Raw genomic sequence first — 12,130 nt, 5'->3', positions numbered from 1 at the left:
TACGCCTTGTTAACTAACCACGGATCGGAATTTGAGTAGTTAGCAACGCACTATTATACGTGCACATAAGTTGTAATCATTGAAGCTAACCAAAGTCTTTAACTTTTGTAAACCACTTCAAATTTATTATCTACAAGAGCACTTTTGATTTTATTAATAAGATGTATCCTTATTTATAAAAACATGCATAAAAACATAGATATAGGATATTTTTAACAACTTAAAAAATAAAGTTCAATTTAAGTTTTAAAATGAAACAGTTTCTAACGTGATCAAATTTTATATTTAAAAAAGAATAAATAATTATCAACGATGGATAAATTAAAGTCACCATCGGATAAGGTTTTATATCAAGCTATTATGGAAATGCAAGAGCCAGTAGTATTTCAACATATGTTACAAAATGAAAAAGGTGAATATTGTTGGAAATTATTAGAATGGAATTTATCTGAACTCGCTGAAAAATTCGGCGATATTAAATTACCGTTTCGACTTGGTTATAATGCTAGATCTATGGTAAATTATTATTATTTTAATTAATCTTTTTCTTTTATTTATGTTTGGACATTTTTGTGACAAGCTTTAAAAACTATTTTACATGTTTCAGACTCCACAATGGGAAATAAATTGTTCAACAGTTTCAATCACACTATCATACTTTATTCAAAATATGAACCTCCATGAAGATCATGGACAATGGTATTACTTTGATTATAAGTATATGCAAGAGTGGTTTAAAGATAAACCAGAAATAATAAATTCAGTAAATTGGAAAAGGTTTGATATTGATAAAACTGGCGATGATTCTACTCTTTGGATTGGAAGCAAAGGAGCTCATACAAATTGCCATCAGGATTCTTATGGTTGTAATTTAGTTGCTCAAATTCATGGAAGGTCAGTTATATGTATGAAAATAAAAACAAAAATTTTAACATAAAAGTAAGATTGTAACACAAATGCGTTCATATTATTTTTTAGGAAACAATGGTTATTGTTTCCTCCAAGTTCAAGTAATTTTCTCCAGCCAACAAGAATTCCTTATGAAGAATCTACAATATATAGTAAATACAACTTTTTCTGTCCTACTAAAGAAGATGAAATTAATATATTAAAGATACAAGACACAGCAAGATTAGTAACATTAGAACCAGGAGATGTATTATTTGTTCCTCCTGGTTGGTGGCACTATGTTGAGTCACTGGAATTAACTGTTAGTGTTAATATATGGCTACCTATAATAACAGATAATATATCCAGAGTGAAAGAAGCTATTGTTAAATTAATAGTGACCAGAATTGGGAAAGATGTTAATAATGTATCTAATGACACTGATTGTATAGATTTGGTAATGTATAATGAACGTTGCATATCTGTAGTTTATATTGATATTAATTATAAATATTTAATATTAAAATCAAATTATTTAACAGCTCAACATTGCTCTTGGGGAATGTAAAACTATGACAAATGTAGAATCATCTTCTGGAAAGATAAAACGTAATATATGGACTGCTAAGGATTTAGTAACAGAATATCCAATTTACGTAAAGCTACTTCATGAACTTAGTCATACAGAACTAAAAGAATTTCTGAGAATGAAGAGGGAGAGATTTCCTGAAATCTATATTGAATCAGTGAAAGAAGATTTTAAACCTCATATTGATATCCAAAATACTTCTCAAGATTTGACTGAAAAAGTTGTTAATGCACTTTGTCATCCTGATGTTGTTAATAAAGTTTCAGAATTACTTTTATCATAATATGTTGTATAATTTATAATATATATTTTAATAAATTATTTGATATATTTGATATCATATATTTGATTAAATTATTTGTTAGTAGTTAATTTACTATTAATGTTGAATATATAAATGAATATATTGTATATTATCAAATACATTTTATATTTAACAGATACTCATTTGGCATTGGATTTGACTTTGTTGTTTTCGATAGACGTTAAAGTTGTCACGTTGAGTAGCTTTACATTTTCCGGGTACATATTATGTTTATAAACTAACGACTAGTGATATTCCTAATGTAATTAATAATGGGATTGTTAACAGTGCTTAAGAAACTGAAGCAAAAGGAGAAAGAAATGCGTATTTTAATGCTGTACGTATTTTTGCTTTTTTGTTTCAATATTTTTAGGTTATGGTATTATTTACGTTGACATTATCCACTTTTTAAACAAGATTATGCAACTATGTTAAATAATTTATTGTATATTTCTGTTTCTTTCTTTTTATACATTAATGATTGTAGTTTTTCATATATATCTTAAATCTTTGTCTTTGTACACCTTCCTCGTACACTTTCTTTATATATTTACAGAGGTTTAGATAATGCTGGTAAGACAACAGTTTTAAAGAGACTTAATGGAGAACCAATTGATACAATATCACCAACTCTTGGTTTTAATATTAAAACTTTGGAACATCGTGGATACAAACTAAATATATGGGATGTGGGTGGACAAAAGTCATTACGGTCTTATTGGAGAAATTATTTTGAATCTACAGATGGTCTTGTGTGGGTAATTGACAGCGCAGATAGAAGAAGATTGGAGGATTGCAAGACAGAATTATATAAACTTTTACAAGAGGAGAGATTAGAAGGTGCAAGTTTATTAATACTTGCGAATAAACAAGATTTGCCTGGAGCACTGTCTGCATTTGATATTGCAGAAATTTTGGAATTACCTAATATTAAAACCCATCATTGGCAAATATACAAATGTTCAGCAGTTACAGCAGAAAATCTTGTGGAAGGAATAAATTGGATTGTTGATGATATTTCTGCTAGAATATTTTACATAGATTGATATTAAGAAATGCATCAAATTTTAGAATCTATATCACTACTATTACAATTCTTTGTAATTTTTTGTATTGTAACACTTATTTCGTATTCGTTAAAAAGCATAAATGTAATTTAATTATATTTTATTTAAATTAATAAAGTTAGAGTATTGTAATAAACTGTAATATTCATTTTCATAGTCCATATTTGTTTTTAGTTTTTGTCTTTTCCTTTTTTTTCATATTTGCGCCTTTGGTTTTTCTTTTTTTAGTAGGTTTTTCCAGTGGAAGTTTTGTATTCGGAAAATGTTTCATGTAAACAGATTTTAATAATCCTTGATCGACGGTATGTCTTACACCATCAAATGCATGCATTAGTTCATTTACCAAAGATTGAGATAACTTCAGTTGGAATTTTTCTACCAGTTCTACAAATTTTCCTGTAATATTAATTTTATTTCAATAGAAGCAACTACTGTATCATTTTTATTTTCCTATACCTCTTGAGATGGGATCATCAGAAAGTGATAATACAAAGTGACCAAAATTTCTGCGATGTCGTTTCTTCTTTGGTTTCATGGCCTCATAGTTGGCTCTTCTCAAAAATATTGCTTGTACATCTGGATCGTCGACTTTGTAATTACTAAGTATCCCTCCTAATTTAATATCGAGCCATGGTCTATTATTTCGAATTGTTTGAAGCTCCGGTAATATGTTTTTGTTCGCCCAAATATTCGTAAGATCCAGAATACGTAGTGAACTTTCGGGCGATTTTTCGGGGGTAACTGCTTTAACGAGATTAAGTGCACCTTCAGCTTTTATAGGGTTGTTACCTAAGTATAATTCCTCGAGCTCTTTATTTCTCGATAATCCTTTCGCTATGATCTCTATATCTTCATCATAAAATCGATTTCCTGAACGTAGTTGAAATATAATATTGATATTAGACATTAAATTGGTTTCTGAATATCGAGATTCACTGTTCTGATCTAGTAAAGGATTAAGAAATTTCTATATTAAAAGAAAAGTCTTTATGATTTCCACATTACCATTCAGATGTAACTTTTTCAATGGCGAAGAACGCATTAATAATCGACGAAGATATGGAACACATTCTTTCCCTAAAGCGTTCCAAGATAAATCAAGATCGATTAAAATTTCATTGTTATCGAATCCTTTGATCAGTTTCTTCCAAGTTTCCACGGTGTACAAAGAATTCCATGACAATTCTAAATGCTGTATTGTCTGCGAACAGGAGAGCAATCTTTGCAAAGCCTCCGAGCAAGATTCATCGAAATTATTGTCATTGATTAAAAGAGTTTCGATGGTTTCGTTATTGCACATTGCCTGTGTAATATAGTCCAAACCTTCTTTACGAATATTACAATCCGAGAGATCTAATGTCTTCAGTGTCACATTCTCCGAAATTCCATCGTGAAATTTTGCGGCACCTTTTGGACCAATTTTGCATCCTGATAATACCAACGTGTGTATCATGTTGTTTTTCAGTAGCAATTCATTCAGATGATAACAGGCATCCTCTGATAACCAATTACCCTACGAAACAATTATTTCGGGCAAAAATATTAACATTCTTTTTCCTTTTTTCCAATTGTAATTAATTTTTGTTAAAAACATTTGTCGATCGAAATAATTCTAATAATTAAGAAATTGCTTTTAATCATATTAACGTTATTAACTGATATTTGTTAATCTATATGAAAGGTTACGGATATTTATCTTACTGTAAGATTGATTGTATGAACGAAAGGATTTTTCATCAAGGCTTTGCAAAGAGGTCGAATGGCGCGGCAATCGATTCCGTAATATTGCAAATTGATTTTCTCAGATAGCAACATATCTTCCAAGGCCTGTATAGGTCTGATGCGAGATGCCTTTACCAAATCGAAAAATTTCAGCACGCCATCATCTGGATAAGACTCGATTTTACGTTCGTGAATGGTCCAGAACTCGGGTACCAAGCCAGGATCGTCAGGAATCGGAAACACCGTGTACAGATTTTGCAATTTCAGTTGGGAATCGCTGATATCTATATCTTTGAGGCAAGGATGGATTGAACTTTCTACGGACGATTCGGCAGAAACAATGAATTCCCCGTTTTCCGGAGTGATCAGAGTTTCTTCTGACAGACCTCTCTCCCTTTTTATCTACATATTCAACGCCAATACTCCTTATATTTTTTTTGTGTATGAGAATGATCTTTTTTTCATCGAGTTACGATTAGCAAAATGGAATTACACCAACCATTCCTCGTAGTTTTCCTTTTTCCAGTTGGATCTCGGCTGTTTTCTTTTCGATCGTGGACTCCCGAAATTGTGTCAGCAAGTCTACAGAAATGTCACCCTCTTCTAGTTCTTTCTCTTCCTCTTCTTCCTCCTCCTCCATTTCCTCTTTCTCTTCATCGTCCAGAAATTCCCATTCGTTCCCGTAATAGTCGAAATAATAATTCGATATTCCGGTAACATTTTCGAAATTTATATTTTCCTGAAACGTAAGTTTCTCTTGGCAAATGGAATTTTTAAGATGGTAAGAAACATGTAGAATTACTGGAAACACTTCGAGAGATTCCATTTCCTTTGTCTTGTTTCAATTGAACCTTTTAATTCGACTTCTTTTTGGTTTATTTTACTGATAGATTGATAAGAAACTAACTTCAAATTTTGATAACGTGAAGTTATCACGTGCAGACAATAAAATCGAATCCTTTCATTAAACAGATTACTTGTTACGCAAAAGAATTTATCAGTACTAACTAGTAATTTATGGCCTGTAAAATTTCGAAATAAACTAATATTAGTTCAACTGTGCAAGAGGATGCAGATCAGATAAAATGATTTACCACAATTTTATTTATTTATTTATGTTTTATCTATATATTTATCCACATTTTATTTATTTATGTTTTATCTATATTACATTTTTATCCATATTTTATTTACTTATTTATCTCATCCGTGACGACGTTTATTCTCCTTGGTCAGGTGGGATTTCTCGCGTCAGGTGTCAGATATTCGCTTGCGGAGCGTTTACGTTAACTGTCTTGAACCGTAAACGGCATTCATAGGTGTTAAAACGCGTCATATTTCTCCCGATGGTATTACAGAGTCGATCTGTAACCTTGGTTCTTGCGCTTTCTCAAGGTATCCCATTTACACAGTGACGGCGCTCTTGGACTTGGTGGTTCACACGAGCCTTATTCGGCTAAGCAACCAGGCTGACTCATTTACTGGGTATTCGTCAAGTGGTTCTTCTGGGCCATTGTATTGTAATTTTGGCAGATCGTTCATTCAGCAGTCACGCGGTTGTATACGCGGCTCGTGTACCGTGGTCAAGATCACCACGATGGTCACCGATCCTCGTCTCGGCGTCTCACGAAATTGCCTACACGGGGCCCTTTGTTAATCTCAGACGCGCTTTCGATGATAATGAACACTGTATTATCCTCAATGAAACGATCTATTGAAATCCGTGGCCGGTTTGCTAGCAACGAGATCCGGATCCGACGACCATGTTTGTTCTCCGGCGATTAGTTTAGAGTAAGTGCCCAGGATGGCTCAAAAAATGATGCTCGACACGTGGAATATTTTATTCGTAGAAGCGAGGACGTAGAAATGAGGAGAGAAATTTAATATACTGTTTGATGAAATCTTGTATCGTTTTGTCTGTGCTGCATAATACTATTAAAACAAACGTCTCCAAGTTGGACCTTTGCTTTTCATATAGGAATTTTACAAGTAAGCAAACTGAACGTGTTGATTAATAAAAAGTGTAAACCAACGAGTAGAGTGTATACAGAAAGAAAATATACTGACGAAAGAAAATATAGATAAAAATAGCAAGAAAAGTTGTAAGGATTCCAAACTTTCTCTTTCAATTTTATCCTCGTAGTTCCTGAGTCTATGTTACGATTATGATTTTCTCGATCAAATTTACTACTTTATGGTTCGTACGAAACCTTCATCTATGCTTAAGAATCATCTAACCATATAATGTATGTCCCATCCAATTAGAAATAAATTCGATCGAACAGAAGAGAAAAACATCGAGTCTCTCCTTATCCGTCACGATTATGCAAAGCGTAAAGTACACAAAGAAAGTCTTTTCTATGCCTTTAAGGAAACTTTCTTTTCTTCGTTCTTTAATGCGATCAAATGATTCGAAACCAAACACGTCGTTCTGTCCCGTTCTGCCTCTTGTCTTGTTGGCCTGTGGCGGTTGCTCCCGGAAGGCACGTCTACCTACGATTCTGCGTTCCCGGTGATTTGAATGCAACTTGCGCGGACATCGACTCTCACCACGTGAGAGAATTCGTTCGGCCAGTTGCGTTCGGGTATATACAATAAACCAGTGAAAACCAGGCGGTGTTGTAAGGGTTGTACTTTTTATTGAAACTTGTTCATCATCACCATCATCATCATCATCATCACCATCATCATCGTTGTTTGTCATAGTCGTAGTCATCGTCATTGTCGTTGTCGCTACCTTAGACGAAAAAAAAAGAAATGATTGCGGGACCGGAAGGAGCTTAACTTTATTTACACGCACTCATTCACGCTTCCTTCGCGCTTATCTGACACGGGACTGATCACAACGCGTGGATTATCCATTAGCTATCTAGACCAGGGACCAAGGACATTAGTTCTGTTAATCGGAAACAGAGAGAAGAAAATCTACTAGATCGTTTTTCCGACCGATCGTACTATAAGCAGAATTTCGATTTAGGAGGAACTATTGTCCGTGATCTCTCAACAATTAATACAAGGCAATAAAATAAAAAATAATATAATATAATATAATATAATATAATATAATATAATATAATATATATATATATATTTATATATATATATTTTTTCATCGCTTTTATATATTTTGTATAATAATATAGCTTTCTTTATAAAATAAACTATCTGTTATAAAAATTTCTCCCGTTACAACTTACGTACGCCTAATACGAATTTATGCGATCTCTTCGTCGATAAAAGTCTAGTAATACGCGCGTTCCGCGCGTCTGTTGTTGATCGTTCGTCGTCATACGCTTGGAACGATATTAAGAGAGAGAGAGAAAAAAAAAAATAAAATTGCACATCTAACAGGGGAAGATAGGAGGGCATAGATAAGGGAGATCCAAAAGAGGGACAAGAAAGTATCTGGATCTATGTACGTGGGTCTATTTACATCATACATCGCTCGGATCATGCGATCGTGGCTGTGCTATGTCGCTTCTCGTCTATCGATCGCTTTCGTCGATCGCAAAAGTTCTTCGCGCACCCTTCATACAGAAAAAGATACATCGTTTTGTTAATTCGTTCAATTGTACATTCACGAATATTATTGATCAAATAAATTCATTTAATTAAAGCAATACCGTGTTGAAAATTTAGATGAAATTCTAAGAAGACTAATGTTAGGATTGAAAGCAAGATCGACGGCAGAAGTAAATTTGAATTAATTAGTCGATAAATTTACTTAACAAGCGAGCTTGGATCGTGATTCGAAACACCGATTGACTCGTAATTTTTCCAAGAGGGTGTTACGGAGCTGGTTAAATCTTACGCACGATATTCTCTCTCGCATTCTTTCTCTCGTTCGCTCTATGAGTATCACAATAATATCGTCCGATGAAACGTCCGAAGCCTGCGTTGACGCAGATTAATTCGCCTACGTGCTATAACTCTACGAAACCTACGGTGGCTGCTCGCCGTCACTTGGCTATGTTCTTGACTTCGGATCGCGTGTGAATGCCTACGATTGTAACGCGGATACACGTCGATAATTACACCTTAAGGCTGGCCATAGGGACGACGGCGTTCAGAGGTGATACAGGCTTAGCAAAATTAATAAGTACGGGCTATGTACATATGTACAACGATAAAACAACTCGGCGTTGCTGATATATAATTGTAGACTGTCGATTATTGTCGTAGAATAGCGAGGGATCCATTGGAGGAAGATAGAGAACGATGCTTCTTTCGCAATAAATCTTTAAAGTTTTGTTAAAAAACATCTCTTATCTATAATCAGCAGAATCTTATTAAAAAGGAAATACAATCTCTTTCTCTAGCTTCCTACGTTGTTTTGTATTTCCCAGGAAGAAAAAATAATCTATAACGTAACATGTTTCTCGAAATCCTGATTTTAAAATGCAATACACAATTTTTCACAATTTCATTTCCTAAAAGTGATTAATGATTCATGCTTTTAATAAGAGGCAACAAACATGCGATTCGTTCTTAAGTCTGTTCGTTAAAATTACCCCCATTACAGTTCGATAATCATTTTCCACTTCGTTTCTTCATACAACGTCCTTTACAACCGCTTTTTTTATCTTCGTTTCTATCATCTAAAGATAGAGGATCTTTCTTTAGAAGTGGATATCTTCGAACATTTGCGACTCTATCATATTACACGTGAACCGTGAGTACTTGATGGGGTGCTGAAGTCTGGCTGGTGCCCGGTTGCTGATGAGAGGAATATGTCGGCTCCTGCAGTCTGGGTTTGCTGTATGGTTTATGGGGTCCTTCCTCGTACGTGAAACTGGCAGTATTATTTCTAGCTTCTGCGCTGGGAGGTTTATAAAGCGGTGGCAAGCGATGTCTACTGTCCTCAGAGACCATCTCCAAGCTTTCCTCTGTCGTACCCAAAGCACCCAGCGAAGTTCCAGACAGAGGTCTCACCACAGAGACTCTTGGTTCTCCTTGGTCCTGGTCTTTCAAAGGATTTGCGTATCTTCTCAGGTTTTCTTCGTTCTGAAGATTGTTCGACTTCTCATCCAAATCGCTACGATGCCGATGCAAAGAAGTCTCGCTGCTAGTTGTTGCAGTTAATCTTGATCTCTGTCTGACCATTCTAAGATACCACAATCCACCAAATAGTGCCAGGACCAAAACAGTCGCCAGGGCTCCGCCAAGAACGGCCACGTAGCTTCCGGCGCTGCTGGAGTTCGAGGAACTCGGTTCACTGAGCAAGGCCGTCTCTACTTTGACCTCCAGGACAGAGGCCAGAGCGAGAGGTCTGCCCAGAGGTCTGCTAAGAGCTTCGCCTAGATCTCTAGCCGCATCTGAGGCTGCCTCAGAAAAGATAGTCACTTCCACTGTATCGTTATCTCCAGGTTTAAGATCACACAAAAGAACAATGGATTGTGGCCTTCTTGGGTCAGCCAGGAGCTTTCTCAGCCGTCTACAGAGGATCTCAACGGACGTGCCAGCAGCGAGAGTATCTCTTCTAAGCAAAATAGTGAGTCTAGAGCAGGTTGGGCCTGGTGTAGCCTGTCCAGGCCAACAGGAAGGCGGCGCGGGCAGAGCAGGTGGTCCTACTCGTCTTCCGGTTTCCACGGGACGACATTCACCCCAGGCTGGACACGACGGAGCCAGACAACTCTCGCTTGGACTAGGTACACAAACCTCGTGAGCTAGACACGATGTACCATTCAGACAGTTCCCAGGACCACACCAGATATTGCTGCACTGATTCTTCCCGTTTCTACACTCGCAGACGTTGCAGTCGTCGTCCCAACTGGCTACGGGACATCCTAGACCGCCCGCGGTACGGATTTCGCAGCGAACTCCTGTCCTTCCTGGCGAACAGATGCAGGAATAGCTCGCTATACCGTCTACGCACGTCGATCCGCCCGTGCAGGGATCGCTAGCGCATTCGTTCACGTTTATTCGACAGTCCGGACCGGTGAAACCTGGCGCGCATTCGCACCTAAACCAGTTGATTCCATCTACGCATTTGCCACCGTTTAAGCATGGTAAAGGTTGGCAGTCGTCCACGTCTCGACGACAATTTGGCCCTTCGAAACCTTCGCGACAGACGCATCTGTAGTTGCCATCGGCGGTGTTCACGCAGGTCGCTCCGTTCTCGCAGGGATTACTCGCGCACGCAGGTGATGCTATGTGACAGGCAGCACCTTCCCATCCTGGAGGACAATGACAAGTGAATCCGTCACCGCGATCTTGACAGGTTCCACCGTGGCGGCAAGTACCTGGTTCGCAGTGACCGGCACGAAGGGTGCATGTTTTCCCTTTCCAACCACCCCTGCAGATGCAGGTGAAATCCGCGACTCCGTCCACGCAAGTGCCATTGTTGCGACAGGGAGCTGTCGTGCACTCGTCCACGTCTGGAAGACAATCGTGTTGGATTTTAATTGGTAAATCGCTTATTTCTTTAATATTTTTTAACAAATCTATCATTTTGAGTGACATAAATATGAGGTCGAATATTTGGAAAATTTATAGAATCGTACAGCAATTTTGAAGAAAGATCAACAACTAATGGATCGATACGAATATTAATAATTGTAATCATTAAACTATGAATGCCTATATAAATTTACATTTTTATAGACCGGTAACGAAATGGAACTTGAATGATCATAAACATTGTACGCATATCTGTATGTTATGTATAGTTTTTAATTTATATATATATATATAATTCATTTTTGATATTTTATACATTAAACTCTTATCAATTCTTGACCATTTTTTCATATTTACATTTGTACTTTATTATAGTATAAAGACATTGTAACTTCGAAGGAAGCCAAAAGAATTGAACGTAATCACTTACCTTGGTCACACAGATCTCCAGTCCATCCCTCCCTACAGATGCACTGGAACGAGTTAACCAGATCGACGCATGTTCCACCATTCAAGCAAGGACTTCCTCTGCAGTCGTTGATATTCTCGTGGCAATGCATCCCGGTGTAACCAGCATCGCAAATACACCTTCCGCCAGTGCATTTGCCTCTGCCTCCACAAGGCGTACCTTCGCTACCACAGCCAGATTCTTCATCCATGACGCCAAATTGTGGATTGTGAGCTGCTGGCTCGGAGCAGTTTTTCCCTTGCCATTGTTCGGGACAGTGACAGTAGTAATCCGTTTGCGTGTTGAAACAGGGTGCAGAATTTCTGCATGGATTCGGACTGCAGTGATCTCTGTCGATCTCGCATTGGAATCCGGTGAAACCGACTGGGCAAACGCACTCATAAGAGTTCACCAGGTCTCTACATTCTCCCCCGTTTTGACAGGGTTTCGAGGCACACTCGTCGATATCCACGTCGCAATCCTTGCCCGAATATCCTGCGGTACAGCTGCAATGGTAGTCGTCGACCAGGTCGATGCACAGTGCCCCGTGTTGACATTGGCCGATGCAGTCGTTGATGTTCTTCGTGCAGTTCTTCCCTGTGAAACCACTCCTGCAGCGACATCTGAGATCAGACCAATAGGATTGAGTTAATGATCGAGAAAAATTAGTAATAAACTATAAATGTTAGTATTTTTCTTTCAAAGTTTACTGT

At 37.1% G+C, this 12,130-nt stretch overlaps 4 protein-coding genes across 6 annotated transcripts in view; 2 read left to right on the top strand and 2 right to left on the bottom strand.

Moving 5' to 3' along the window:
* Window positions 1-240: 240 nt before the first annotated feature.
* LOC126922344 (HSPB1-associated protein 1) lies at window positions 241-1,819 on the top strand. 2 transcript variants are annotated; one of them, XM_050734836.1, is made up of 4 exons: window positions 241-412; window positions 608-894; window positions 979-1,345; window positions 1,431-1,819. In XM_050734836.1, exons 1-4 carry the CDS (start codon window positions 404-406, stop codon window positions 1,758-1,760), a joined length of 993 nt encoding a protein of 330 aa, XP_050590793.1. In that variant the 5' UTR covers window positions 241-403; the 3' UTR covers window positions 1,761-1,819. The 2 variants fall into 2 exon arrangements, with proteins under 2 accessions (XP_050590793.1, XP_050590792.1); XM_050734835.1 differs by having other exon boundaries at window positions 241-516.
* A 115-nt stretch (window positions 1,820-1,934) lies between these two features.
* On the top strand, window positions 1,935-2,984 carry LOC126922348 (ADP-ribosylation factor-like protein 2). The gene is made up of 2 exons (XM_050734841.1): window positions 1,935-2,118; window positions 2,338-2,984. The coding sequence occupies exons 1-2, from the start codon at window positions 2,054-2,056 to the stop codon at window positions 2,825-2,827; spliced, it is 555 nt and encodes a 184-aa protein (XP_050590798.1). The 5' UTR covers window positions 1,935-2,053; the 3' UTR covers window positions 2,828-2,984.
* LOC126922207 (uncharacterized) lies at window positions 2,876-7,292 on the bottom strand. Its single transcript, XM_050734572.1, has 5 exons — window positions 7,164-7,292; window positions 4,550-4,972; window positions 3,854-4,361; window positions 3,305-3,718; window positions 2,876-3,244 (listed from the first exon to the last, which is right to left on the bottom strand). The coding sequence occupies exons 1-5, from the start codon at window positions 7,290-7,292 to the stop codon at window positions 3,000-3,002; spliced, it is 1,719 nt and encodes a 572-aa protein (XP_050590529.1). The 3' UTR covers window positions 2,876-2,999.
* The window catches only part of LOC126922337 (protein jagged-1), a 56,937-nt gene continuing 51,996 nt past the window's right edge, over window positions 7,190-12,130 (bottom strand). Inside the window, exons 5-6 of one of the 2 annotated variants that reach the window (XM_050734817.1) lie at window positions 11,400-12,040; window positions 7,190-10,947 (exon numbers count right to left, since the gene is read on the bottom strand). In XM_050734817.1, coding sequence (XP_050590774.1) covers window positions 9,230-10,947; window positions 11,400-12,040 — 2,359 coding nt within the window. In that variant the 3' untranslated portion in view covers window positions 7,190-9,229. The remainder of the gene's footprint in view (window positions 10,948-11,399; window positions 12,041-12,130) is intronic. The other variant, XM_050734818.1, reaches the window with a different exon arrangement.

The sequence above is a fragment of the Bombus affinis genome, chromosome 11, assembly GCF_024516045.1.
Source record: "Bombus affinis isolate iyBomAffi1 chromosome 11, iyBomAffi1.2, whole genome shotgun sequence".
NCBI classification, from domain to species: Eukaryota; Metazoa; Arthropoda; class Insecta; order Hymenoptera; family Apidae; genus Bombus; species Bombus affinis.
This window is presented reverse-complemented; position numbering and strand designations above follow the sequence as displayed.